A 27,904-nucleotide genomic window follows, 5' to 3' on the forward strand; every position below is an offset into this window, starting at 1 on the left:
GCAAAAAAATGCTAAATGCAAAGTACATATTTCTATTTTCTAAAGAAAATGTGGTTGTTCGCCCATTGTTTTTAGTGTGTTGTCATCTCTGGGATGGTTTCAGTACTGCTTAGAGCTAGAAATCGCACAATATGTGGCTTTTGTTATACGCTGTTTACACAGAGGCTGGCTTTTTTTTTGTGAGCCGGTTTATACTGTTCAAACAACACTTGTCCGAGTGTCTGTTTTTTTCCCAGAGAGCAAGCTGGGTAATCTGACAGGCTCATTGGCAAACAGGTAGGGCAGGGTGGCAGGTAGATTAGCAAAGCCACTGCTATGTAACCTCACAGTGCCACATTGTTCCCTCTGATTGTCCTGGTACAGCGGAGCTGAACAGAGAGCGTGGGAAAGGCAGATGCTCTCAGCTGGCACACCTACACATACAATTTTAATAACATGTGGCACTAAAAAGGAACACAGAGGTCACATCATGCTAATTTAATGTAAGCCAGCTCCTATTTCCAGCACATCTCATTTAAAAAAAAATAATGGTGTTGAAACCTTCCTGATGTTTTGATTTTTGAAATGGAAATAATCAGTTACAACGTAAACGGAGAATAAAAAGTAATTATTGTTAAGAGGCTATGAATAGTTTTTTCAAAGAGAACAATGAAAGATGATTAGAATGATTTCTAAAGGATCATGTGACACTGAAGAATGAAGTAATGCTGAACATTGAGCTTTGCATCTCAGGAATAAATTACATTTTAAAATATGCATTCAAATAGAAAAGGGTTCTTTTAAATTATAATAATATTTCACAATATTATGATTTTTACAGTGTTATTTTATCAAGTAAATGTAGCCTTAGTGAACAGAAGAGAGATTGGATTGTTATGAATATTTTGATCTATTTAGTAACCTGTGAGGCCATCCAAGAGAACCAAGGATTCATGTGGGGACCAGTAGTAAGTGTAACATTATAATGAAGTGAGGGATATGGAAACAACTACAGTCAGGAGGAATCTCACCTGTCCAACATCCTGTGCATAGAGTGCTGTTGTATTTGGCACCGTGTTGTGCTTGTTCAACTTCCTCTGTTGCTCTAATCGCTCTTTCTCTTTCTCAACGACACGTGTGGACTCTCTCAGCCTCTCCAGGTCTTGCTGGTACGTCTGCCTTTGCCTTTCGAGTTCCTGCCTCTCCTCGGCCAAACGCAGCTCCAGTCGCTGACACTCCTCCTCCCGCTCCTTCAGCTGTTGCTCGGCCGCCTCCGCCTGCCTCCGCTGCTTCTCCCGATCACGTTCCCAGCGGGCCTGCTGCTGCCGATGCTGGCTCTGTAGCCGCTGGAAGTCGGCAAGCTCCTCGCGGTGCTTCTCCAGGTTGCGCTGCTTCTCCTGCTCCAGAAGCACGTCTGTGCCACGGTTCCGGCTGCCGGGACGGTCCCGCTCGGCGGTGAGGAGAGAGGCCCGCTGGAGCTCGATGTGGCTGTCCTGCTGAGAGATTATGGCCTGAGGGGGAAGGAGACAGAAAGGACTTGATGTTTGGATAGCTGTTAAAAGCTTCCTGGTAACTAAGGCTTAGTTTAGAGCTTCAGCTGCTTGGTCTTGTATTTGCTCAAACATGATTTGTGTACTGTATTGTAAGGAGCTTTGGTAATAAAGTGTCTGGTAAGAATGTAAATTTAATGCAATGCAAACAGAATGAAAGCTTAAAAAAAGAAAGCAAGCAACTTAAAGGACAACAGACAGAAAGAGAAAAAAGACAACAAAAAATAAGTAATGAAAGGTCAAAAGAACAAATAAGAGCGTGAATGAAGAAAAGGACAAAACAGAAAGAATTAAACCTAAACCAAAAGAATAAGACAAAGAAAATTAAAGGATAAATAAAAGGCCAGATAAAAACAAAACAAAAGAAAGAACAGACTGTCAACAAACGAGAACAAATGAAAGACAAAAAACAAAACAAAACAAAATGAGCAAATATACAAACAAGAGAGTTCAACAAAACAGAAAAATATGAATGAAACAAATAAGAGAAAACAAAACAACAAAAAAAGAAACGAAAAAATAGAAAATGATTAAAAGAAAAAAAAACTGAACATAAATGAAAAACAAAACAAAAAGAGAAGATAAAAGGCTAAAAGAAAACGGAGCAAAAATGAAAGCAAATGAAAAACAAAAACAGAAAAAAGTAAAGAACAAAAACAAAAAGAACAAACAAAATGGAAGAAAGATTAAAAAGACAACAAACTAAGAATAAAACAAACAAATTGACCAAAGACTGGGTTCTGTGTACTTGTGTGTCCATTCATTTTCAGTTTTCAAATGCTCCAGTGTGTATTTATGTTTCAACTCTGGAGGTTTCTATCTTCAATATCTTTTCACAGCACTGATCAACAGCCAAACGCTGACGTTTTCTGTTGATATGAATGCACTGGCTAAGCGTTTAAGCTAGAACCAACTCTATGCTACAGCCTTGTTCAGTGCTGTGCAGTCTCTCATTATAACAAAGTGTAACATGATGTAAATTAGAGATTCATTGATTATGACGGAACTTTGTGAGATTGTGATAAACTGAAATAAAAACAGCTTTATAATTATTATAAAGGGAGTGCTCTTTGCACGCTTTTTGCTAATCCAAGTTGTGTTAATCATGATGCGTACAAGACCGGTGACATACTGCAAAGTTTCGAGCATTTATATGCGGATGTGACTATCAATGGACAGGGCAAAAATATTTAAAAATAGATGTACATTAAGGCTAGGTTCTTATTTCAATTTTGAATAAGAACCTAAATGCAAAACTGACAGAAAGAAAAAAAAGAAAAAAGAACAAGAACAAATTTAAAGGAGGAGCAAACAAGCGAATAAACAAAAGAATGGACTAATGAACACAAGTTATCTAGCTCTTGTTTAACCACAATTTTACGGATGTTGTAAACATCTGATCAAACAAATGACCACAGCCTGAGGAACCTGCAGATCCTGTCATGATTACAGGAAGTGTGTGGCTGACGTTATGAGTGTGGTCATTCTGTTGTACCTGTAAACTGTACAGCCTCTGGGACAGCTGCAGCACTCGCTCATAGAACTGGAAAAACAGGAAGACAAGTGCAACATTACTGGCAGGATGATTCAATATTCAGAGATTATTCATTATTCTCACGAGACACAATGCCACATTCCTGCCAAGTGAAGTATCGCTGCATTAACTGACGATTAGGTGCGGTGAATGCAAAGGTTACCATTTCAAATATGTATCGAGCAGGGTGTGAGAAATGATATGCGCCTTTTATCTCGTGGGAAACAAAGTGAGACATAATCACCTCAATCCTAATCCAGTGTGCGCTCTTACCTCTGACTCTGGAAATTTACAGGTGGAACACATTTTGTGCAAGCCAGGTGAAGAGGCCTCGTCCTGGGAGAGACGACAGATCGAAATAAATTAAAAACAGTTGTCTGGATTTATTCATGGATATCAATGTTTCATGAGAAAAGCCCTAAATTAAGTTAATTCGAAAACATATTCAAATATTATCATGGTAGATGAGTAATGCATTCACTTTATTAGAGTTAATTATAGTAACAAACATTAACTCCCATTCCCCTGTCAAACGTGGAATTTTTTCCTGTTATACACTTGGGGGCGCCATTACACATCTCCTGAATGAGTCAAAAACACAGGCGAGGAAGACACAGAAACGTGTGATCTCATATGTAAGCAGAAGCATATGAATAATAATTCGATCATCAATAAAAAGCCAACAACAACAACAGAAAACTGTCTTATGTTAGCGAGTGAAATGTCAATCCAGGAAGTGGTAAAGGACTGTGAAGCTTTGGGAGTGCTGATGGAAGCCATCTACTTCATCTTTGCTTTGATAATATAACAGAATATGACCCTGATGTAGTATTTGAAAAAAATGTGTTTTGCTCAATTTGTATTTTTTATTGAAACTTTTATTTTATTTTATGAAGCTTACTTGCATTCAAGTGTTGAAAAAAAAGAATGCTTGAATTTTTTTCTTTTTGTTTAAAAGTAGAGGCTGTTTTTTATTTTGTATTTTTATTTTGATGTATTGCATGTTCAGATATTCATACAACAAAATATTTTAGTAGTCAGCAAATTTTAGTGAAAATGATCAAAAATGCTGGCAGTAGCTGGCTAATGTTTTTCCAAAACGCTGGTGGGGAAAAAGTTAAAGTATAAAGCACTATTAATTTTCATATTTTATTAAACCACAATTTTGTTTTTTAATTCCACTGTTAACACATTGACAACTGCCAACATTAATAAAAAATAGTGATAAAATAATCTTAAAATGTTATAATATTTTATGATCTTGAAATGTAAATAATATTTAACTATAATTACATTTGCTAATAAATATTTAATAAATATAAAATGAAAATACAAACTAATATACAATGTAAATTTTAATATTATAAATACATAATGTACTATATAAACAAATATACTATATATGAGTGTGTATAAACATTACTATATAATGTAATGTAAAAAATATTGCTTTAAATTTTAGATTTTATATACATATATAATACAAACTACAAAAAAATAAATAGCTACATTATTATAAACATTATATGTAATTATTAATTTGATATAAATGTATATACATAATTTACATTGCTAAATATATATAATTATAAATTATAGATACTCTTATACACATTCATTAATATATTTTAACAATAATAATACACTAAATAATATAACCATCATATAATTGCCAGACCTATAGCCTGACAATGACTAGTGTGACAGTTTAAAATGGACAAAAGTGATCTGATGTCATTCTCGTTTAGTAAACACGGCCATGTTCTTGTCATCTGTGGGACAAAGGCCTGCATGAGTGTGTTCTCTCACCAGCTCTTCCCGGTGCTGACATGTGTACACCTCTTTGAGCTGCGGATCAGAGCTGGCACGTTGACTCCTGTCCCTGGACCTGCCGGCCGCTCCAGCAACCTTCTTCTTAACACTGCCGTCTGATTTAACACACAAACACACCCGATTTACAACTTACACTGGAGAGGTACATAGCAGACCTGCACATGAACCGCACAAACCACCCATATCCTGTAACAGAGGGGGTTGTGAATAATTAACAAAAAATAAAAATACATGTATTGCACTGTAAGTGGCTTTGGTATGTGTCTGGTAAGAACACAGTGAAAACCGAAAGCAAGCCAGAAGGAAGAGAAAGAAAAAACAAAGGTCAGAGAACAAACAAACAAAAGAAAGCATCAACATTAAGAAACAAAATAATAAACAAAGAAACAAAATCAAACAAATAAAAGAATGAAGGAAAAGAAAACAAAAGGACAATTAAAGAGAGTGAAACTAAATAATAAACAAAAGGCTATCATAAAAACAAACAAGTGAAAGAAAGAACCATTAAAAGACAAAAAGAGCAAACAAAGAAAATAGCAAATTAATAAAAAAACAGAACAAACAAAAGAAAGAAAAAGAAAAAAACAAACAAGAGTGACAAGAACAATAAAATGAAAGCCAAAAGACAGAAAAAAAATTCTCAATACTGTTCCTGTAGCTCAATTGGTAGAGCATTGCGTTATCAAGCGCAAGGTTGGGGGTTCAATTCCCGGGGAACACATGAAAGGTAAAAATTGATAGTCTGAATGCAGTGTAAGTCGCTTTGGATAAAAGCGTCTGCTAAATGCATAAATTTAATTTAATTTTAATTTATTTAAAAAAACAACTAATTTGAACACTATATGGGAATATTTAATGTGCTATTTTCAACTATGATTTAACGCTACTCAATCATTATCTTCCCCACTGCATAGTACAGATAGCACGCAAACTGGGATGCACATCATTTAAAATATGCAATGAATATGGATAAAAAGATATGATTTTATGCAACAATGAGACATACGTTAAAATACTGCCAACTAATCTCCATTAATGCGAGTGTATAATCAGTGTCTAATCACATGTATTGACTCTTACTCTTAGGCAGTATGCTAGGAGTGCTATCATATCCACCGAAGGTGTCCGCTCTGCGTGGAAGCAAACTCAAGGATGGACTCTGGTTCCCCTCGGTCTGTGGAGACACATCCCGAGCTAAAGATGCAAGGAGGTTCTGCAGGTTCTCCACTACAGAAACACACAGATATACATTACACAATATCTACACTGAGCTCTTAAATAATCTCGTTTGCTACCAGGTGCAAGATTACATCATGACACCGATGCATAAGACAACTGATTCATCAGGCCATCAACCTGACATGTTACCTTCAGTAATGGCTCCTTTGAGCAGTTGCTCCCCCTGCTGGAGGTCCGAGTAGTCGCCCCGCAGCAGCAGACGGCGAGAGCAGGCGTCCTCTAAACCGGCCACAGATTCAGACAGCTCTGCAAACAACTGCAGCTTCTCCGTGAGGCTCTGCACTATCTGAGCGTCCTTCAACGCCAGGCCATCTACAGAAAAGAGTCATAGATGGAGCTAGTTTGTTTATGTTTAATGCCATTCCAGATTCTGTGGCTATTTTCATGGCGAGAAATATTATGGCTGAATTTGATCATGTTTTTATAATTTCTTTTTGCTAAAAACTACACAACTATATTGGGCTTAACTTGTTTAAAAATGTCCTCAAAAGAGTCGTCGTAGATGGAGTAAAATATGTTAAAGAGACAAAATCACTGATAGTAGTATTTACCATTTTTCAACAAAAGGACATTATAAATCTTACAGCAAAACATAATGCCAGAAACAATCTTTTGTGGAAAATTTGATTTTGTTGCAGGATTTTTTGATGAATTTGTCAAGAATAGTATTAATTAATACTTTTTTTTTTTTACTTTTTTTATAACTAATTTTGTTACTTTTAATCAATTTAATGCATCCCTGCTGAATACAAGTATGTCTTATAAAATATAACTAAATTACATCAAGTTTAAATTACACATTTTATAAATAACACGCGACATATGAAATACACATATATTTATAATATTTTATATAACTACATATTTTTATATTAATATATTTATATTATATTTAGTACTCAAACCTTTAGCGTGTGAGTATATATATATATATATATATATATATATATATATATACACACACACACACACATCCATATACACATACATACTCTAAATATAACTATATTAATATAATAAAGTAAAATTAAATATAATAATATTAACTATCAAGTTTAGTAAATTATAGTATACCCATGTATAATATATTAATATAATAAGCATTTGCACTAAATATACTTATTTTTGACAAAAGGATTTGAAAGGCTTCAGTATGAAAACACAACTGCGCCCTCTAGTGACAAAAGATAATTCAAACCTTATAAAAAAACCAATCACACATCATCAAAATGAGCAGAAAAACCATGAATGTCATTAGGAATCAAGTTATGTGAGACGTTTTACCTTGAAACTCTCGGAAGCGGGCGACTCTGGCTTCCTCTTCCTCGCTAAACAATCTCTCTTCTATATTTGGGCAGCTGATGGACAGGAACCGAGGAGGAACATTTAAAAAACAATGCAGACAGAAGTACAGACACAATTGTGATTATCGTCTGACACAGACCTCTCCACGGCCTGACGGATGTGGGTGATCCACGTGATGCGGTCTTCTTTTGAGGCAGTGTGGATTTCATACATCTCCGGTTCGTTTGAGGAGGCACAGATGAGGAACATGGCCCTTTCCTCGTGCGCCACCTCACGGACGATCAACTTCTGCAGTGAAATAACGGATGGCTTGTTGTCCTAGCAGGAAAACAGCACGGGTGAGTGTGTTAACATAAACAATTTCTTTTCTTGTATAAACCAAAAACTATATTCTCACACTTACCACACTGGAGAACACGTATCGCTGGTCCTTTTCTTGCAACAAGACGAGAACATCAGTAAGAAGGAGAGCTAGAATATCTGCAACAGAGCAATCACACATTTCAATTGTGCACCAAACAAACTTATGTATGTGGAGCCCCTAAGGGGGACAAAAAAATATATAAAAATGGAGGAAAAAATATATTTTGATGCTTCTGCATATGTCAAAACGATATGCCTTGATGGGCTCTGTACGTATGCATGGGTATTAATGCTCTCATAATACCTTTAAGTCGACCAGATGCAGATTTCCAGTTGACCGTGCCCTCATACAAGAGCTTGCGGCGCCCCTGAGAAAGGTCCTCTTTCCGGAAAACGCGTCCATCTTTGATTTTCCCAAGGGACTTGGACTCCACCTTGGAGGCGATGTCCCTGAGCCGTGCTTCCTTCTCGTAGAGATTGACCTGTGCATCCACCTGAACGATGACGTCTTTGATTAGACTGAGAGCCTGTGCCAATCCTTCATGTTCCTCTGTCCCAGCTGCAATGAGAAGAAAGCGTTTAGAACCTTGCAGATCCACAATATCTGGATAATTTCAGTGGACTTCAATGACCAACCTTCTGTGTTGTGCAGGATGCGCTCCACAAGAACAGGATACTTTGTGATTCGCTGCGTCACCAGTAAGATACACTCTGGAACGCCTAACCGCCGCACTATTGGCAGACTGCTCATTTTCTAAAAACAAAGTAAGAGGAAAAAATGATTTAAAGCAGCGCTGAGGACAACCTGGCAAATGTTAGCCAAATAAGATCTCAACGTACTCTCATGAGGTTCTGGAACTTCTTGTTGCTCTGCAGCTGCTCTTTGTAGTAGTTGACTGCTTCAGTGTGCCGACTGCAGAAATCCCCATAACTTTCCTTCATTCGCTCTCCAAGCTCTCCGGAAAACTAAAAACAGACGCAAATAAAACTTCCTGTTTCTTACTTCCTTCTCAGTGTTTTCTTCACACTTCCTGTCCAACATAACGTATGAAGCAAGAAACGAAAACAGGAAATGTGAAGCTGGAAGTGTAGGACAAGAAATTTAAAGCAGGAAGTGGCCAGGAAGTGTAGTCCGGGAAATGTGAGGCCGGAAGTGTAGTCCAGGAAATGTGAGGCCGGAAGTGTAGTCCAGGAAATGTGAGGCCGGAAGTGTAAAAGGAGGAAACAACATAGGAAATGCAGGGCAGGAGGTGTAACTAGGAAGTATTACAACAGCATGAAGGCAGTGGCGAACGTGTGAAAACAGGATGTGGGAAGCAGAAAATGTAGGGAAGGAAATGTAGCTACAGGATGTAAAACAGGAAATGTGAAGCAGGAAGTGTAGGCCAGGAAATGTGAAGCAGGAGGTGTAGGCCAGGAAATGTGATGCCGGACGTGTAGGGCAGGAAATGTGATGCCGGACGTGTAGGGCAGGAAATGTGATGCCGGACGTGTAGGGCAGGAAATGTAAAAACAGGATGTCTGAAGTAGGAAGCGTAAGACAGGAAATGTGAAGCAGGACAAAAATTTTATGAAAGGATATGTATAAAGCAGGATATTTAGGGAAGGTGTTATGAATCAAGGAGGTATTCCAACAGCAGGCAATGTTGGTGAAAAGTGGGGTGGACAGGAAGTCTGGAGGAGGAAGTATTAGGGAAGGAAGTGTGAAGCAGGAAGTATTATAAAAGCAGGAATTGTGGTAGTGTAGGGCAAGAAATGTAACAACAGAATGTTTGAAGCGAGAAACGTAAGACAAGAAATGTGATGATGGAAGTTTAGAGAAATTGTGTGAGAACAGGAAATGTAGGGAAGTATGAAGCAGGAACTATGCCAACGGCAGGAAGTGTGGGGCAAAAACAGGATGTTTGAAGCAAGAACCAAAAGACTGGAAATGCGAAGTAGGAAGCATAGGGCAAAAGGTTGACAACAGGAAGCTGGAAATGTAGGCCAGGAAGTGTGAAGCAGGAAGTAAGGTGCTTAATTTAGGGCATGTACCTGGGATATAAGGATATCTGAGAGTTTATGGATGGCATAGTTGTGATCACTGCCTGGCCGCAGGGATTCTGCGCGACGCTCCCGGAGGCGGGACAGGAAGTGGCTGTGCAGCTCCAGCAGGCAGTCCAGCCGGGGAAACAGACAGTCCAGCTTCCTGTCGTCCAGCTGTAGCGCCTCCCGCAGGTCTCGAGCGTAAACACAGAGCATGATCTTGAGCGTCCGCACGTGGTGTATCTCTGTCTGGATGAGCTCTGGAGGAGACAGGAAACCCATTAGAGAAGATCTGGAAACAGTTTTTCGAAGTTCTCAAAGCAGTGTAGGTAGCTAGACAACTCTAACCGTATATAACATCCTGTCTCTTGATCATTTCCTTCGAATGTTTCTTCAAGAAGTCCTGATCCACAGCCAGACTCCAGGACTCCACTTCGAAATCTTGCACGATGGCTTCCAGTTCCCCTCGCACTGTTGCGTAATATGCATCTGTGCACAGTTAACATAAAACTCAGTACAAAGTGTTGCTCAATGCTTTACAAAACCCCCGTCATAAACTACCCATGCCACTTTATCATACGTTCTGGGTGTTCTCAATGTATTGGCATTGAAAATCAAGGCCTCACCTTCAATGATGAGAGACTCGGGCATGGTGGAGGCGAGAGATAAGGTGTCATCAGTGGGGCGCTTCATCCTGAATGCGTCAACCTCATCCATCTCTCCTGTGATAGAGCTGCCAGAGAACATGAGCATTCAAACGCCACAGTCATTACGAGGGAGAATTAAGAGAACATTCTTCATTTGTGTTGATTCATAAGCCTCGCACTTCTACACAACCTAACTGCACCATGACCAACAGTAATAATAACACTAAAGCAAAGACAGAAATGAATGTTAAAAATGATACATTATATTATAGTGAAAGTAATTTGTGTAGTTAAGAGAAGTGAGAATAAAGTAAAAAAAAAATATTTATTAATAATTAATTATTTATAAAACATTGTGTATCAGGGATACTATTGTTAAAAAAACCAAAACCATAAACATTTTTATTACTTAAAATAAAATGAACATTAACTGAAATAAAATAATAAAACATCTAGTTGCCAAAGCAACATTTCAAATGTATGCTGAAAAACTAAAATAACTTAAAATAAAACAAACATATAAGACATATAATAAATAATGTAATAATAATACAATAAGATCACAAAACCACAAAAAATTACTAAAACTTTAGCTAAAATTATAATGAAAACAAAATATAAAAATAAAATTAATTCAAAATAAACAAAAACTATGATAGAATATCAATGATTCTCAAATTACACTGGTGTGTATTTAGTTTTAAACATATAAATCAATATCAAATATCATATTGATTAATAAATATATATGTAAACAGATTAATGTTAATAAAGTGCCATGTTAAAACTTATGGATGCACAACATGGTCCGATAAGCATATAAGTAGGTATTGGTCAAATTATTATATACAATTTTTTTTACATTAACAGCACAATATCAGGTTATACAGGTAACTTTTACAAAGAAAGAAAAAAAACATTATGGTATGACCAATCATAAAAACTCAACAATAACAAATCAATAGAAAAAAAACAGACAATTAGTATAAGCCAAATCCCATCAATATGATAATGCATTTACCAAGTTTAGAAGCAGGTAAAACTGATACATTTATAGTATGTATATAATGATTTTAGATACTGGTACATCCCAACATGTAGCAATTAGATTTTTTTTTGTCATTTACATACACACATTTGTTTAGTTTTTTTTACCCACGGCTTGTGTGAATCACAGTATGTGTGACTGAAGGCACACGGGACTCACCTGCTGCTGTTGTTGTGGCTGAGCGTAGGGTTGCTGGAGGCGGCAGGCTGGGCGTTGTGTCCTTTGGGTGAAACGGTCATACCTGGAGCACAGCGAGACGTCCGGGACGAGCCATCGACGGGGGTCAGGGCAGAGCAGGGGTCCCTCAGAGCTGTGGAGAAGCGAGACGGGTCAGTGCGGTAGCAGTGCCTTAAAAACGAGCGCGGCATCGAGTCGAGGAAACGGCAGGTGAGTAAGTCACGATGGAGCAGGACTCGAACCCCGAGCCTACGGGACAGACCCCAGGAGACCGGGACACGAGCGCTCTTCCTCTGAGAGCCACGGGCTCTGGGTAAAGCCAGTGCCATGGTGTCTGCTTCACGCTGGATAGCAGAAAACACTGATGGAGAGGAAGACGGTGGGCTTTATAAAGTGGAGAGTAGCTTCTAGAAATCCCGCATGTGCCTTCCTCCTCACCTCCCTCCCGTCACTGTCCTGTTGAGCCGGAGGAGGTTTTAATGCACAGACGAGAGTCTGAGTCTCACCGTCTGATTAGTGCAAGCGTATAAACCATCAAGATCCATTATCACCTCCAGAGAGAGCCTGACACCTAATAATTATAATGATAATATAATCGTTTTTTCTACACATATCATATAAAAAACTAAATTATTATATCTATTTTTAGGAATAATAAATCATTTATAATAAGAAATATTAATACATTCAAATTAGATAATAATAATCCAAAATGTACATTTTGAAAAAAGCTGCATTTAGATTTCATAAAATTACAATAAACATGCCTTAATTAAATATGTATTAATAATAATAATAATAATAATAATATAAAAATGTAATAGTAGTAGTAGTAGTAATAAAAGTAGTAATAATATAATAATAATAGTAATAATACTAATACTTAAACATTGCTTTTTTATATCTATAATTTTAATCTACTCTTATATATTAATGAATATTTATTATATATTCTAAAATATATTGATAGATTTAACTTCAAATTAAACAAATAAAATTACAATAAGCATGCTAATAATATATGTAACGTGTCTGAATACCAGAAATATCATATTTTTACATTAATAAATTTGAAGAAATATTTTTTTAACATAAGAAATCACATACAGTGGGGAAAGTATGTATTTGATCCCCTGCTGGTTTTGTAAGTTTGCCCACTAGCAAAGAAATGAAGGGTCTGTAACTTTTATTGTAGGTTTATTTTATTTTAACAGATAGAGACAGAATACCAATAAAAATTTTCAGAAAAAAACCCATTATATTAAGTTTAGAGATTGATTTGCATTTCAGTGAGTGAAATAAGTATTTGCTCCCCTACCAACAAGCAAGAATTCTGGCTCCCACAGATTGGTTATGCCACTTTAAGAAGTTACTCCTAATGTCAGCTCGTTATGTGTATAAGACACCTGTCCACACAATTAGTAACTTCCATTTCAAACTCTGCCATCACCAAGAACAAGACCAAAGGATGTCAGAGAAGACTGCATATCTGCACAAGGCTGGAATCGGCTACAAGACCATCAGCAAGAAGCTCGGTGAGAAGGAAACAACTGTTGGTGCGATTATTAGGAAATGGAGCTCCGTGCAAGATCTCGCCTCATGGGGTAAGGATGATCATGAGAAAGGTCAGGGATCAGCCCCAAACTACATGGGAGGAGCTTGTTAATGATCTTAAGGCAGTTGGGACCACAGTCACCAAGCAAAACATTGGTAACACTACGTCCCCCTGCTCAAGACGTCACATGTACAGTACAGGCCTGTTTAAAGTTTGCCAAAGAACATCTAAATGATTCAGAAAATGCTTGGGAGAAAGCGCTGTAGTCAGATGAGACCAAAAGTCTCTTTGGCATTATCTCGACCCCAAGAAAACCATCCCTACAGTCAAGCACAGAGGTGGAAACATTTGCTTTATGGTTGTTTTTCTGCTAAGGGTACAAGACGACTTCACCACACTGAGGGGCAAATGGACCGGGCATGTCAACCCTCTACACTGTGAGTAAATCACTCGCATATGCGATTAAATCTTCACTCTGGCGACTAAATAATGTCTACTAGTAGCCAATGGCTCGCCAGTGTGTGAGTTGGAGGCTAAGTATAAGTTAAGCACAGATATATCTTCACTTACAAACACTCTCTGAGTGCTTCAGAGTTTCACTCTCCTTCAGGCGATCTGTGATATTTCTCTGAGAGAGAGAGAGCGAGAGAAATGACGCACTACATTTAAACAATAGTCTTTGTTGTATTTTCCTGTCAAAATAACAACGTTCCTATGGACGTCTTCAGCTTCTAATAACAGCCGGGTTTTACGGTAGTGGGTGGAGTTTATGCGCAAACGGCAATCTCATTGGCTGGCACTCACCTATTATCATCCCTGTTTTGATTTCAGCCAATCAGTTCAAGGGAACGCACAAAACCTGATTAATATTCATGAACCCAGCAGCTCATAAATCTTTAGTAATCCTTAGTGTGTTTTACAGTTCTTATTACCAGAATCTGTATTGAATCAGTGAACCATTATCTTATCAGTATTTTTGTTAGTTATTGCCAAATGTTTTTCCAGTTAAAATGTTCAGTTCAATGACTAATATGCATTTAAACATGGTTATCAAGTTTACTTCTAAATACTAAAGTTCTATTATGTAATAATACTTTATTGTAAAGCTTAACTGACTGATGTTAATGGTGTACTTTCAGATATTGCCGAGGAGTGGCTCAAGAAGAAGCACATTAAGCCAGTCTCCAGACGTCAATCCTGTAGAAAATCTGTGGAGGGAGCTGAACCTTCGAGATGCCAAACGACAGCCAAGGAAACTTGAGGATTTAGAGAGGAACTGTAGAGAGGAGTGGATCAAAATCCCTCCTGAGATGTGTTTTCAGTCTCTATACGTACCTAAACCTACCTTAATAATTACAGACCCTTCATTTCTTTGTAAGGGGGCAAACTTACAAAATCAACAGGGGATCACATAAATATTGTCCCCACTGTAACAACCTAATAATAATTATCATTATTATTATTAGTAGTAGTAGAAGTATTTATAATTTAATATTTTAATGTGCAATTTGTTGTGTGTCAACAACTAACTTTATTAGCCTATGCATATGTAAAATACATTACAAAATTGATTTTAAAACATTTTTAAATTATTGTATATTGGTGTCGAAATGAATCGTTTCTTCAAACGGCGCCACCTGATGGTTAATAATATTTCAGCCAAAAGCCTATGAAAGATTATCCGTAGAACGAGGCATCTACCACATATTCCACAGATCGATTCAAGTTACACGCAGAAATAAAAGCCTTACTCTGTGTGCGCTTGTGTTTTTTTTATTTCTGCTTCTGATAAATTCATTTACCCATTAAACTGTGCAATTTAATACCAGAATGAATATCAATACGATGTAATAAAAGAATAATGTACACACATGAATTGCATGTGAAAAATATAGCATTTTTCTGAAATAATTTGTATTCTTCATATATCTGACTGCTTGTATTTATTGACGCATGTGAAGTAAAATTGAAAATTAAGGATGCGGTGCATCGTCAATGCAATGTGATGCATCGTGATATCGAACCTAACTGAATCAATGACATTATAATTAAAACCAAACTGAACTATAGGTCTCCGATTTCAAGCTATCCTATCTCAGCAGCAATATAAGAAAAAGGCAGACATAAATGCGGTAAAATTACCAAAATTCAGCTGAAGTCCCTTTATGCATTTATAGGAAGATGTGCTTCCAGAAGGCTCTGGGTGAAGCAGGACATTTCCAGATGTTTTCCGCAGGGAAGTGAAGCATTACAGGCTTCATCCGCTCTTCTTAAAGCAATTACCACCTCGGCCACGGTCACAGCAGGAGCTGTTTAACGAGACGTCCAGAGCTCAGGAGTAAATCACCGCACAGCACTACACTAGCAAACCGCACATCTTCTGTAGACAGAGGGTCATCCGGTTTATTTCATGACACAATCTTACGAAACAAGATGAACAGAATGACTGGGAAGGCAGAAGTCACAGTCAGCTTACTTGAAATGCTACTCTACTACCGCTGCTAAACACAGCAGCTGTCTATTGTGTTCAATCCTCAACACAAGCAGTAAATCTTGATCAGATTTGTGCGGTAATTAATTGGGGAAGCGTGATTAACCTCTTAAGTGCTTCTCTGAGTGCTGGTGAAAACGAGAACAACAGCCAGATGATCTTAATTTGCTACCAGGGGACTCCGATCAGCAGACAACAAAAACAAATTAAACCGAACAAGCTCCTCGTGCAGCTGTGAGACTGGACCAAACAGCAGATTAGCAGAAGAAATACTGAAGAAAGTGTTGTTTTTCTGATCATTCACTGGTGCTTATTAACCAGTCACTTCTCACTTGTAGTGCGTTATTATGTTTGTAATACTGTATAATATGCCAGTGTTATTGTTAAAGGGAAAGTTCACACAAAACAGGTAAATTCTGTCATTAATTACTCAGCCTCATGTCATTCCAAACCCGTAAGACCTTCGTTCATCTTCAGAACACAAATTAAGATATTTTTGATGAAATCCGAGAGCTTTGTAGCCCTGCATAGACAGCAAGGGAACTACCAAATTCAAGGCCCAGAAAGGTAGTAAGGACATTGTTTTAACTTTAATTTTACGAAGCTATGACAATACTTTGTGTGCAAAAATAACGACTTTATTCAACAATTCTTCTCCCCTGAGAAGAAGAATTGAGTTACCGCATTTGGCCATTATGGAGTAGCATGACGCATGTGTAATCAGCTTTGTTTATGTTCAGAAGAAAGCGCGCACTATGCAGGATCAGAGAGCGCTAAGATTTAATCAAAAATATCTTAATTTGTGTTCCAAATATGAAAAAAATGGTATTATGGGATTGAAATGACATGAGGGGGCAGTAATTAATGACAGTAGGGGTGCGAATCAGCACTGGATTCATGATTCAATTCGATTACAATTATGTCACGAATCATCACGATTATATCAAATTTATTTTGTACATTTTTATTCAATTATATAAGCAGGCTACTTAAATTAATAACATTAATTCATTCATTCATATCTATTATTGTTAAGAATTAAAGTTAACACAGCTTCAAAAAATACAAGCGAATATAAAGTAATAAAGAAGGAAAAAGACAATTACAGGTGATAAACAAAAAGCACTTTCAGTATCAAGAGTGCTTTAAGTTTCCAAATGATCATAGTAATGTTTTTCTTCAGTATTATTGCCATTTGATTATAGTCATACACACTGGCAGCTTTAATAGACTGCATTCACACTAATGCACAGATCTATTTCCACATATTAGATGTTTTGTCTAATATATATATATATAAAATCAAATTCTATCATTAATTACTAAGTCGTCTGATTCATTGGTGATATTTAGTGTAAATAACTAGTTTCAATTGCTGTGAAAACAATTCAGATAACCACAGTGTCGTTTAAATAAATGAACACCCCATTAAACAAATTCAAATTAACCCCCATTGTTGTGTTTTCAACAGCGACTTGACTTTCAGTATCACATACAAACATTTACCACAAAACTGTTTCACAAAGTCTTTGGCATCAACATGTCATCGGATGAGCAAACAAACCCTGATTTGATCATCAAATCAAAGAGCATCAAATACAACACACGCACAAAAAAATGAAAACTAGTGGCTAAGAACTGCTTACCTTGACTATGTGACTGAGAAGCAGCGTTTGATGTCTTCTGCGGCGAGTCTTTTGTCTGCGAAAAACAAACAAACATGTTTTTACTAACACGGTGACCAGCTTAGTTTATCATTTACAACAAACCACACCCTGCCACTCCTTTGAACAAAGATAAACTCTTTTATCTTCTGAAGGAACCTAATTCATTTGATTCAAACAAACAGAGTGAAGTCTGTTCAACAAAGTCTTAATGTGAACGAATCTTACCTTGTTTTTGCTGCTACACTCGGGCAGCAGGTTCTTGCAGCTCTTGTGGACGTTGACGGCGCAGTCTGACGTCCAAACACAGATCAAAGCGGTGGAGAGAGGGACAGGTTAGTGCTTTACTTATCGAAACCAGTTTATCAGACTGTCCCATAAACTGAATTTACATGTGAAGGAGAGGACTTGAAGAACAGGGCGGATGTCGCAACACTATGGGACAGTTAATGTTTCACAATGCTGCTTTCATTGTAAAAGAATATCAAAGAAGTAACAGTCAAAACGCACTAATAAATCTGGGAGATATTTGTATTTAAAAGCATAACCAGATATGAAACAAGTGTTTTTTTCCATAACGCTGCAACAAAGAGATTTGATAAAACAAGCAAACCAACTATCTGTGCAGGTTTATCAGGGGTAAAGAGCTTCAGAAGTGCTTTATTATCCATTCAAAAGACCTCTGCTACATCCCTGCGGGCCATTTTCCACATTTCACACCACAAAGTGACCGATTCATCCATTTAGGCACAAACCTCATTAGAGACACAGCAAACTGAGGCTCAGATCGATGCCTGCTGCTTGACAGGACCTCCAGAGCAGAAAACACTGACATCTGACACACTTCACGTCATGCAACATAACTTTAAGACACTTGATTCCATAGAAACATGAAAACTGACAAATATCTACCATAAAATCCAATAGTGCATGACTATTTGCTTTGAGAACGTTTATAGAAAAGCTACCATAAATGCTGAATCTCCACTAGACGTATACATTTAAGTGTACTTTAGGCTAATTCTTTCTCATCCAGTTCGCAAGGGCTTCTCAAATTTTTTTTCCAGTACAATGCTCTCAAAAATAAAAATGTCCCTCCAGTTTATGCTAATTGCTAGCATCTAGCCAGAGCTCGCTGCTTGAATAATTACTCAACAACCAAATAACAATCATTCATACTTGTGTAAGAAATGTGTAGATTAATTAAAAAGCTCAAAACAAAGATGAATATAAATTTGATCACTGCATAATTTAGATCATGAAACAACTCGTCATAAACAGTGGTATGAATAATAATAATTATTATTACTGTTACAATTACTTTTTATTATTATTTGTTATTAAAATATTCATAATTAAATAATTCATAAGTCTTGTTTGTATAATTATCATAAATACCATTTAGTTATTGAGTCAAAAAAATAGAAATAAATAAACAAGCAAATAAACAAAAAAACAGAAGTAAAAAAAAAGAAACTTAACTTCTGTTAACCATATCATTTATCGGACATGAACATGGCATTAATTATATTAGATAATAATACTGTTATGTTCAAATTATTATATTAGAATATTAATAATGTACACAAATTAATACAAATAAAACAGAAGTAAATTAAAAACAATATCCATTGTCCATACCAGTTATCAGACATAAACATGGCATCAATTATATTAGATAATAATATTATAATAGTAGAATTATACTAGAGTATTCATAATGCATAATATAATTACAAATAAAACAAGTAAAAAAATTTAAATCCAAGTTATCAGACACAAAAATTATCTAGTAATAATAATCATAATCTCCATCAGTTATCAGACATAATCATGGCCTTAATTATATATTAGACAATAATGTTACTTTATTGGAATATTAATAATGCACACAAATTAATACACAAAACAAAAGTAAAAAACAACAACAACAACTATCCTCCATAGCAGTTATCACACACAAAAATGAACCTAATAACAATAATACAATTTAATCGTAGTTGAGCTCTATACTTTAATAGTCATTGTGTTAATAAATAATAATAATTATATATATATATATATATATATATATATATATACTGTGTGTGTGTATATATATATATATAGTCAGAACTTTCATATTTTTTACTTAAAATAATTAAATAATATTATTTTCATTTTGAGGGGAATGATAACATTAAAAAGTAAAATAAGTTAAATGTATGCATTTAGCAGATGATTTTATCAAAAACGACTTACAGTGCATTCAGGCTAACAGCTTTTACCTAACGTGTTCCCTGGGTATCGAACCCACAACCTTACGCTGCTAACACAATAACATAAAAATAACATAAAATAAAACTAGCAGATTACATCTAAATAAGTTCCAGTTAATTGCTAAATTTTGCAGTTCAGCAAACCCCTCTAATTCTTAGTTAGTAATGAAACGGAAATAAAACACTTCTGCCTATGACCAACATTAAGGAACTCCAGAGAAAGGTTTTATTCAGAGCACTTTCAGCTCAATGTCAAGATCAAACAAAGGTCTAATGACTTTCTGGAACGTAATATACAGCTGAAAACGGAACAGGAACTAGAAGTCGCTCGACGAGAGGATAATCCTGTTATCTTCACATCACATGATCCGCCCGCTGGAATGTGAACATGGGCCGAGTGTTATTTATCTCCCGCCCTGAGCCTGGGTCATCAAAGCACAGCTCCAGCGGAGCCGACGGGACGGTGCACCTGACCGCACTCAGGCATGCGGAGGAGGAGAATCTGGATGAACGCAATTAACATCATGTGACCGTCCGGCTTAGGACAGCACCGTCATCCAAACTACACTATTCCTCCACAGACATGTCCACAAAACCACAAGAATCACACGGTCAAGAACAATGAAACAAACTCTTGAGTTTTAAATGACTCATATTTGTTGCTTCCAGCTTCTGTCACAGAATAACAATCTTCTGAACAATGCAAGACTGAGTTAAAGGGGTCATATGATGCGATTTCAAGTCTTCCTTTCTTTTTGGAGTGTTACAAGCTGTTCATGAATAAATTAGATCCCTAAAGTTGCAATGACTAAAGTCTCAAACCCAAAGAGATATTCTCTATAAAAGTTAAGACTTGTCCACACCCCCTAAAACGTCTCGTTTAAACACGCCCCCACATGTCTACATCACTGTGTGGGAAGATCTGCATAACACCACCCAAATGTTTATGCAAAGAAAGAAGGCGGAGCTTTTATTCTCACTATTGCTGCTGCTGCCATGTCTAGTAGACGCTGTGTGTTTCATTGTGAAAGCAGAACTACTTTGTTTGGGCTTCCAAAAGAGGACACGTCAGTGGATCAAATCAGTGGATAAGGGATAAGTCATTATAATCTGTCTCCTTTTTAATGGGTTTTATTGGTTTTCTCGTGTCACACCGAGACACGGCATCACGGTATGGTGAGGGGTGAAACTTTTCCGTCACACGCTTGAGGTATTCTGCCAATCATAACACTCTGAATAGCTGGCCAATCAGAGCACACCTCGCTTTTCAGAACGATGAGCTTTGTAAAAATCGACATGTTTCAGGAAGGCGGAGCATAAAGGAGAAACAATAATGTACATTATGTGGAAAATAATGTGTTTTTTAACCACATAAACACATTGCATTACACTAAATAATGTTCTTTTTAGCAACGTCATATGACCTCTTTAACCACTGATAAGACAGGAGGTAATATTCAACAAACTGTTGTCTAATAAAATGCTCGATTTTAAATTTAAATCATATTTATTAAGTCAAGCATCACTATTACTATTCACTGTTTGCTTGTTATTTATTTGTTTATTTTCAGATAAAAAAAAATGTGGGGTAATATTTTTTTCAGATTTACAATGGAATAATGACAATAATCATTTTAAAAAGTTTATTGTCCATTGATATAGTATAACAATCATTGACTTAAAATCAGGTCTATATCTTTGTTATAGCAGAAACAAAAAATCTGCATTGTAAACAAAAACTTAAATACAATAATATAACTTAACATAATATAATATCACTTAAAAAAATAATATGCAAAAATAATAATAATGAACGTATAACGCAATATTTCATGTTAATATATAAACCATTATTACACCCTAGCAACCACATAACAACGAACCAGAACACCATAGCAACACATTCAAGTAGTACCTTGACGTTATTATTATTGATTAGCTGGGTCTGATGTTGTAATGTTTAACTTATGTGTTAAAAGTTGTTGCTACACACAATCAACCTAATGTACTGTAATTAGCAAAAATGGACGTCTATGATGAATAATTAAATGTGTCTGAAACATCAATGGTCTGAAGCTCCTGAAGTCCTGCACAACACTGACCTGCTCGACTAGCCAATCTAACTCAACACAACGGCCAGCAACTGAACAATCGTCAGTTATAAGGATAAAAAGAGCCACCTGTAGCTGAACATTTCCCTACGCGACGTCTGTAGAGTTTGAGCGTGTTTTAGCGGGTCGGTGTTGATTAGCTCTGTTAGCAAACACCTGTTGCTCTGAACAAACTCACCGTTGATGACGCTGTGGACGCCTGTCACGAGCTCGTCACCTCAGACATCACTCTGGGCTCTCTGACAGCCGCACAAAAACACAAAACACATCACCTGGCAACCTAAAAACAGCAGCGCCAATCGCGACCGCTGGATGTAGAGTGACGGATTGTCCCAGCACTGCGCCGCGCGGGATTATGGGACATGAGGCGCATTCCACAGGTTCACCGAGTCCCACATTTAAAGAGACAGGCGCGATTTTACAGTGGATTTTCAATATGTTTGCGACTTGTGAGTCAAAAAATTAATAAATAAATAAATATATATATATATATATGGACGGACGGACGGACGGACGGACGGACGGACGGACGGACGGACAGACAGACAGACAGACAGACAGACAGACAGACAGACAGACAGACAGACAGACAGATAGATAGATAGACAGATAGATAGATAGATAGATAGATAGATAGATAGATAGATAGATAGATAGATAGATAGATAGATAGATAGATAGATAGATAGATGGATGGATGGATGGACGGACAGATAGATAAAATATATAAAAAAATATATTTCAGAATTTGAATCTTCTATATATCTTCATATATTTTAATTAATCATTAATGAAAATCTGTTCACCCGTCCATTCACAAAAAGATAACTGTAAAAAAGGGGAAGATTTATAAACAAAGGAATTGTTTGTATGTGTGTAAACAAACAAACGAACAAATGAATAGACACATAAATTAAATGAATAAATGTTACCCATGCAGGGTTTTGGGGATTAACTTTTTCTAGAATATATAAATTATAAATATCAACATGCATATATGTTTAGACATTTCCATTAACCATGACTGGATAAGATTTTAAAAACAAGTTACAGTTTCTAAAAATGTAGTTTAAAAAAAAAATATATATATATTTAGCCAACCATCCATTGTATTAATTCACCAATGTAGATAAGAACTTAAAAAAGGAAAAATTATGAAAACTAAAAAATACACATAGAACTATGTTTTAATATAAATATTAATTACTAAACACACATAAAATATAAATATATAAATATACTATCATTCTATCTACCAATATAGATCACTAAAATATGGTTTAAAAAAAATTACAAATAAATATAGGGTTATTATTTAAGTGTAAACAAGCAAACAAACAAGTAAATAAATAAATATTGATCCAATGTGATCCTTGTATAGTTTTTGTTAATTTCTAAAAAAAAAAGACTTTTTTCATGCTATAGTATGAATATAAAATGCAAAATAAACATATAGCTGCCATACATTTCCACTGTTATAACATCCATCAGAAGTCAGTTAAAGGCATTTGATGGTGCATTAGTTGTCTAGTGTAATATTTCAAAGTCAAACTAGTGATTACTTTATGTCTTCTGTAATAAACCTGAACTGGTGAATGATCATGACTGTTTAAAGAGAGAATCCCTCCTCTGAAGCCTAAGGAAATACATCAGCGTGACTTGTTTAATAAGCAGTGTCATGCAAAGAATCATATATAATATTTCCCAGTCGCCGCCAAATGGCTTTAAATTTACATCTTGGACTTGATGAGCGTGCTTCTGTCACTCTGAATAAACACATGATATGAGTCACTGTCCAGGACACACCACACATACCAACAAATATGAATATAAATAAATAAATAAGATTCAAAGAACACAAATTAAGATGGAAATATGCAAAAATGTAAGTACTCTAAAAAAATTTTTTTTAAGTTCTTATTTTTAAAGAATAGAATATGAGGGGATTTCCTACAGCATTAAGTGCCTTGAAGTAACAAAGCATAACAAACAAATTAAATACAGCAACACTTTTGTTTCTCCTTTTTTCTAAAGTCTCTTGGCCAGCCAACATTGACAAAGCACTGAGTATAAAAAGAAGGTTTCCTAAAATAGGGAAATAAACAGTCAACAAATGAACACCTAGTTTCCAAATAAGCATCTTCAGGGACTAACTGAGACTACTTGTGACTTGACTTGAAGTGACGCTAATGGTAAACACCAATGTGGTGCTCAATTACAAATCAGGAAGTCTTGTATATCACTGATTCTTGACAGATCTCTTGAACATGAATATTATAGCCTTTCAAACCTATGTCAACTTTTCTCTTAAGTAGGACACAAAAACAACTCCAGTCCCCATCGTCTTTATATATATATATATATATATATATATATATCTATATTTAATTCAGTTTAAAGAAGGCCAGGGCTAGACGTTATTCATTTATTTATATTTGTATTTAAAGGAACTATGTGGAGGTTTTTACTTAAAAAAAATGTTTAAGATAGAGTTTTCATTTGTACATGTATGAGCCAACCATGACGTAAAAAAAAGAATGACACCTCGACTGTCCACCACGGTTGCCTCTATCAGCCTGTAGGCTCAATTGTGTGTGGAGGAGTCGGGCCCGAATTGGCGCGAAAATTCACAAAATGTGACGTCATGCGCGTTCTCGTCTACTTGGGCTTACAACCGTACGGCACGCCAGCCATTATAGTAAGCAGCGGCAATAGTGTTTTCAAATGGACTCTGCGGATGGAAAGAAGCGACCAGCCTCCAGCACAATTCAGACACCCACGGACACTCCTCGTAAGTAAAAAAAAAAAAAAAGAGCATGCGCACTGAGAACGAGCATGAGACTGGCTGCAGTTCCTCTAACGGCCACTGGTGTCAGTAACAGTTAGAAATTTCAGAACCTACACAATGCTTCTTTAATTTAATTTAGTTTAGAGAAGACCAGGGCTAGACGTTATTTATTTATCTATGTATGTGTATATTTTTATGCATATGTAATTACACACACAGAGTATATATTTAAGAAATATAGACAATATACATTTATGTTTTATATTATATATACATGTCTTTAATATATGTCAGCAGCAGCAGCCTGGGGTTGAATGTGACATGCGCTGTGGTGGGGCAGGTGCGAGTTTGTGTTTGTGGCCGTGTGTTACTCACTCAAACACTGCAGGCCTTGCTTCCTCTGAAGGGTCTTGGTGCACAGTGAACATGTCGCCCAGGTGGAGAACGAGCCGAGCACGAGCTGGTGGCCGCTCACGCTGCGCCGATGCACTTTCTCACGCTCGTGCAACTCTTTCTCTTTCTCTCTCTCTCTGTTTTTCTCTTTCTGCTGCTCTTTGTCTCTGGTCTTACCCTGAAAATCAAGGGTCGTGTTGTTACCTTCTGATAGTTCTGATAGCAAAAAGACAGCCTAAAAACCTAAAAGTAAAGCAAAAGTTCAGCAAAATATAAATTTAATAAATAATTATATATGATTTTGTTGATATGCATAATTATACATACTATTTTATTTTATTTACAAAAATAAACAAACAAAAAACATTTTTCAAATATAAATTGCACAGAGCACACACCACTATTTGTTTCATGTAATATAATTCATGATGAATTTTAATGTAATTATTCAATAATGTTTAACTTAATTTTAGGTAAGGCTGGATAAATTTAGGGATATATTTAAGGTTTTTCTTTATTATTAAACTAGTGCGGTCAAACGATTAATCGCGGTTAATCGCATCCAAAATAAAAGTTTTTGTTTACATAATATGTGTGTGTGAACTCTGTAAATGTATTGTGTATATGCAAATACACACTCATGCATGTATATTTTTGAGGAAAATATGTTATAATGACATATGAATATGAGAATATATACACACATAAATATTTAAAAATATATACATGTATGTGTGTGTATTTATATATATATAAAAAACTTATTTTGGATGCGATTAATCGTGACTAATTGTTTGACCGCACTAAAAAAAACAAAATAGAAAACATAGTAGAAAACAAAGTAGAAAGCATAAAGTACATTTGTTTTAGTGAATGTGATTTTTGCTGAATTTGAATGTAATTATTTAATTTAATTTATATTAAGAAGTGTAATTATAGGGAAGAGGAGGGATAGATAAAAATGTTTTAAATTACTATTATATTTTTTATTCCCCCTTATTATCATTACTATGATAAAAAAATTAAATCAATGAAATATATATAGAATTTTATTAATATCTTCATTCTTTTTTAACATTTAATTTAATTATATGTTAGAGTGGGGACTGATGCTAAAATGGTTTATAATTTTTTTTATTCATTTTCCATCAAATGTAAAAATTTTTGTGTGCATTACATAAACATTTTACTCACTTATTTTGCTGAACTAATATAGGAAAAGCATATATATATATATATATATATATATATATATATAAGTCCTAAAAATAGACTAACACTAACATTTTTAACATATCAGCTATATAATCAAAATAATCAATAATATCTGTATCAGCTGATCTCTGTTTTAAAAACAATTTGATTGATTAATTAACTTGCGCATTTTATTTTTTAAAAGACAGTATACAATTGGCACATTGTCTAGTTCAAAGATCAGGTCAGAACTTCCCCAGTAGTCTGCATGGGCGAGCTTAGTGTCTCTCTACATTTAAGAAAAGGAGGAAGTTGCAGAGGTGCAGAAGTTGCTGCGAAGTTCAGTAGAAATGGACATGTTTTTTTTTTCCCACAGTCCAGGCGAGAATGAGTGATGACAGCATGTGTGTGATTACTTTGTCTTTGTTGAAGGATCCAGTCACGCGGTTCCTCAGTGAGCTCAGAGTCCGCTTGACTTTGGTGCGTTTTTCCGGATGCTCTGGTCTGTCCTCCTCTTCTTCATCATTTCTACGAAACACATCAAACCAGTTTAAAATTCAAAAGAACAAGAGTATGTCAATGTGATTATCATATAAATAACAACATAAAAAGGTCAATGACTTACTCAATGGCAAGAAACTCGTACCATGTGAAATTCCCTGCCGCCTCCTTTTTTTCTGTGCTTGAAGTTCTGTGTTTAGCTCTGAGGAAAGTCCAAGATAATCATGATCAGATTAGTATAAATTCAGTACAAGACTCTCCACTGGCAATTTGCCTCTCTACAAAATTATGCTGGATATGTTTGTAATGCAAACTACCATAACCTTATTGTTTTTACAGTATGCAGTATCTGGATAACGTACTATTTTGCCAAACTGTCAACCTTCCATACTACCGATTGATTCTCAAATGCATTTTTACCTCTTTACTGCATACTTGACCTGTTTGATTGGACTTTAAATTTAAAACCATAATACAAAAACTTTCAGCAAAAAAAAAAAAATATATATATATATAAAGTACATGCAACATGTTGAGGTGATATGACAATGTGCATACTACTGCTTAAACATATCATGCTGTAAACATTAATAAATAGTGCTCAGAATGCAGTAAGCAGCATGCTTGTATCCATTTTTATGCTCGGAATAGAATATTACCATATTATTTCTGCAGTATGCAAATGTTCTGCAACCCACAATGCAACATGTTTAAATAAACCTTCAGCTTTAAGAGTGTCAACTGCATCAGCCTCAATTTTTAACATCTCTTGTCTCTCTAGTGTATAGTGTAGTACACTACTTTGTAATGTACAAATGCAAGTATGCACTCTAGTTTTCCATTCCGAACATACCCTGTTGCTAGTCTGCTGTTAGAAGCGTCAGTTACTGTGCACATGTGTCATGACCTTGTTAAAAGCATGCTTTGTTTTCTAATGCAGGTTTTGAGATAAAACAAGTACGTCCTAACCAGGAAAAGCCCCACCAGGTTTAAAAATACAGCAAGAGTTGTAAACACAGAAGAAAAAATGCTGCATAAATATAAGCAAACATACACAACATGTTCAAGATAGCCAAGTGAGAAACAATGCTTTCTATTTCGGGCCTGAAAACCAAACGTGGGCCACTCTGTTAGTCTGTAGGCGAGCACGACAGGCTCCTTCACACTGTTTACTTACCCATGATACTGCTTTAGCTCCTGCAGAACATTCTGTACCATCAGCCTGAGACAAACAAGACACTGAGGCTAA

At 35.9% G+C, this 27,904-nt stretch overlaps 1 protein-coding gene across 2 annotated transcripts in view; it reads right to left on the reverse strand.

Moving 5' to 3' along the window:
- Positions 1-941: 941 nt before the first annotated feature.
- The window catches only part of LOC132159682 (rho guanine nucleotide exchange factor 18-like), a 32,243-nt gene continuing 5,280 nt past the window's right edge, over positions 942-27,904 (reverse strand). Inside the window, exons 7-28 of one of the 2 annotated variants that reach the window (XM_059569257.1) lie at positions 27,833-27,877; positions 26,780-26,857; positions 26,571-26,682; positions 24,943-25,138; positions 17,639-17,703; positions 17,393-17,447; positions 11,683-11,833; positions 10,455-10,561; positions 10,177-10,317; positions 9,838-10,088; positions 8,644-8,769; positions 8,440-8,557; positions 8,108-8,362; positions 7,844-7,920; positions 7,580-7,758; positions 7,420-7,493; positions 6,265-6,447; positions 5,977-6,123; positions 4,873-4,991; positions 3,337-3,399; positions 3,025-3,072; positions 942-1,490 (exon numbers count right to left, since the gene is read on the reverse strand). In XM_059569257.1, coding sequence (XP_059425240.1) covers positions 960-1,490; positions 3,025-3,072; positions 3,337-3,399; positions 4,873-4,991; positions 5,977-6,123; positions 6,265-6,447; positions 7,420-7,493; positions 7,580-7,758; positions 7,844-7,920; positions 8,108-8,362; positions 8,440-8,557; positions 8,644-8,769; positions 9,838-10,088; positions 10,177-10,317; positions 10,455-10,561; positions 11,683-11,833; positions 17,393-17,447; positions 17,639-17,703; positions 24,943-25,138; positions 26,571-26,682; positions 26,780-26,857; positions 27,833-27,877 — 3,121 coding nt within the window. In that variant the 3' untranslated portion in view covers positions 942-959. The remainder of the gene's footprint in view (positions 1,491-3,024; positions 3,073-3,336; positions 3,400-4,872; positions 4,992-5,976; positions 6,124-6,264; positions 6,448-7,419; positions 7,494-7,579; positions 7,759-7,843; positions 7,921-8,107; positions 8,363-8,439; positions 8,558-8,643; positions 8,770-9,837; positions 10,089-10,176; positions 10,318-10,454; positions 10,562-11,682; positions 11,834-17,392; positions 17,448-17,638; positions 17,704-24,942; positions 25,139-26,570; positions 26,683-26,779; positions 26,858-27,832; positions 27,878-27,904) is intronic. The other variant, XM_059569258.1, reaches the window with a different exon arrangement.

This window comes from Carassius carassius, chromosome 16 (genome assembly GCF_963082965.1).
Source record: "Carassius carassius chromosome 16, fCarCar2.1, whole genome shotgun sequence".
Taxonomy (NCBI): domain Eukaryota; kingdom Metazoa; phylum Chordata; class Actinopteri; order Cypriniformes; family Cyprinidae; genus Carassius; species Carassius carassius.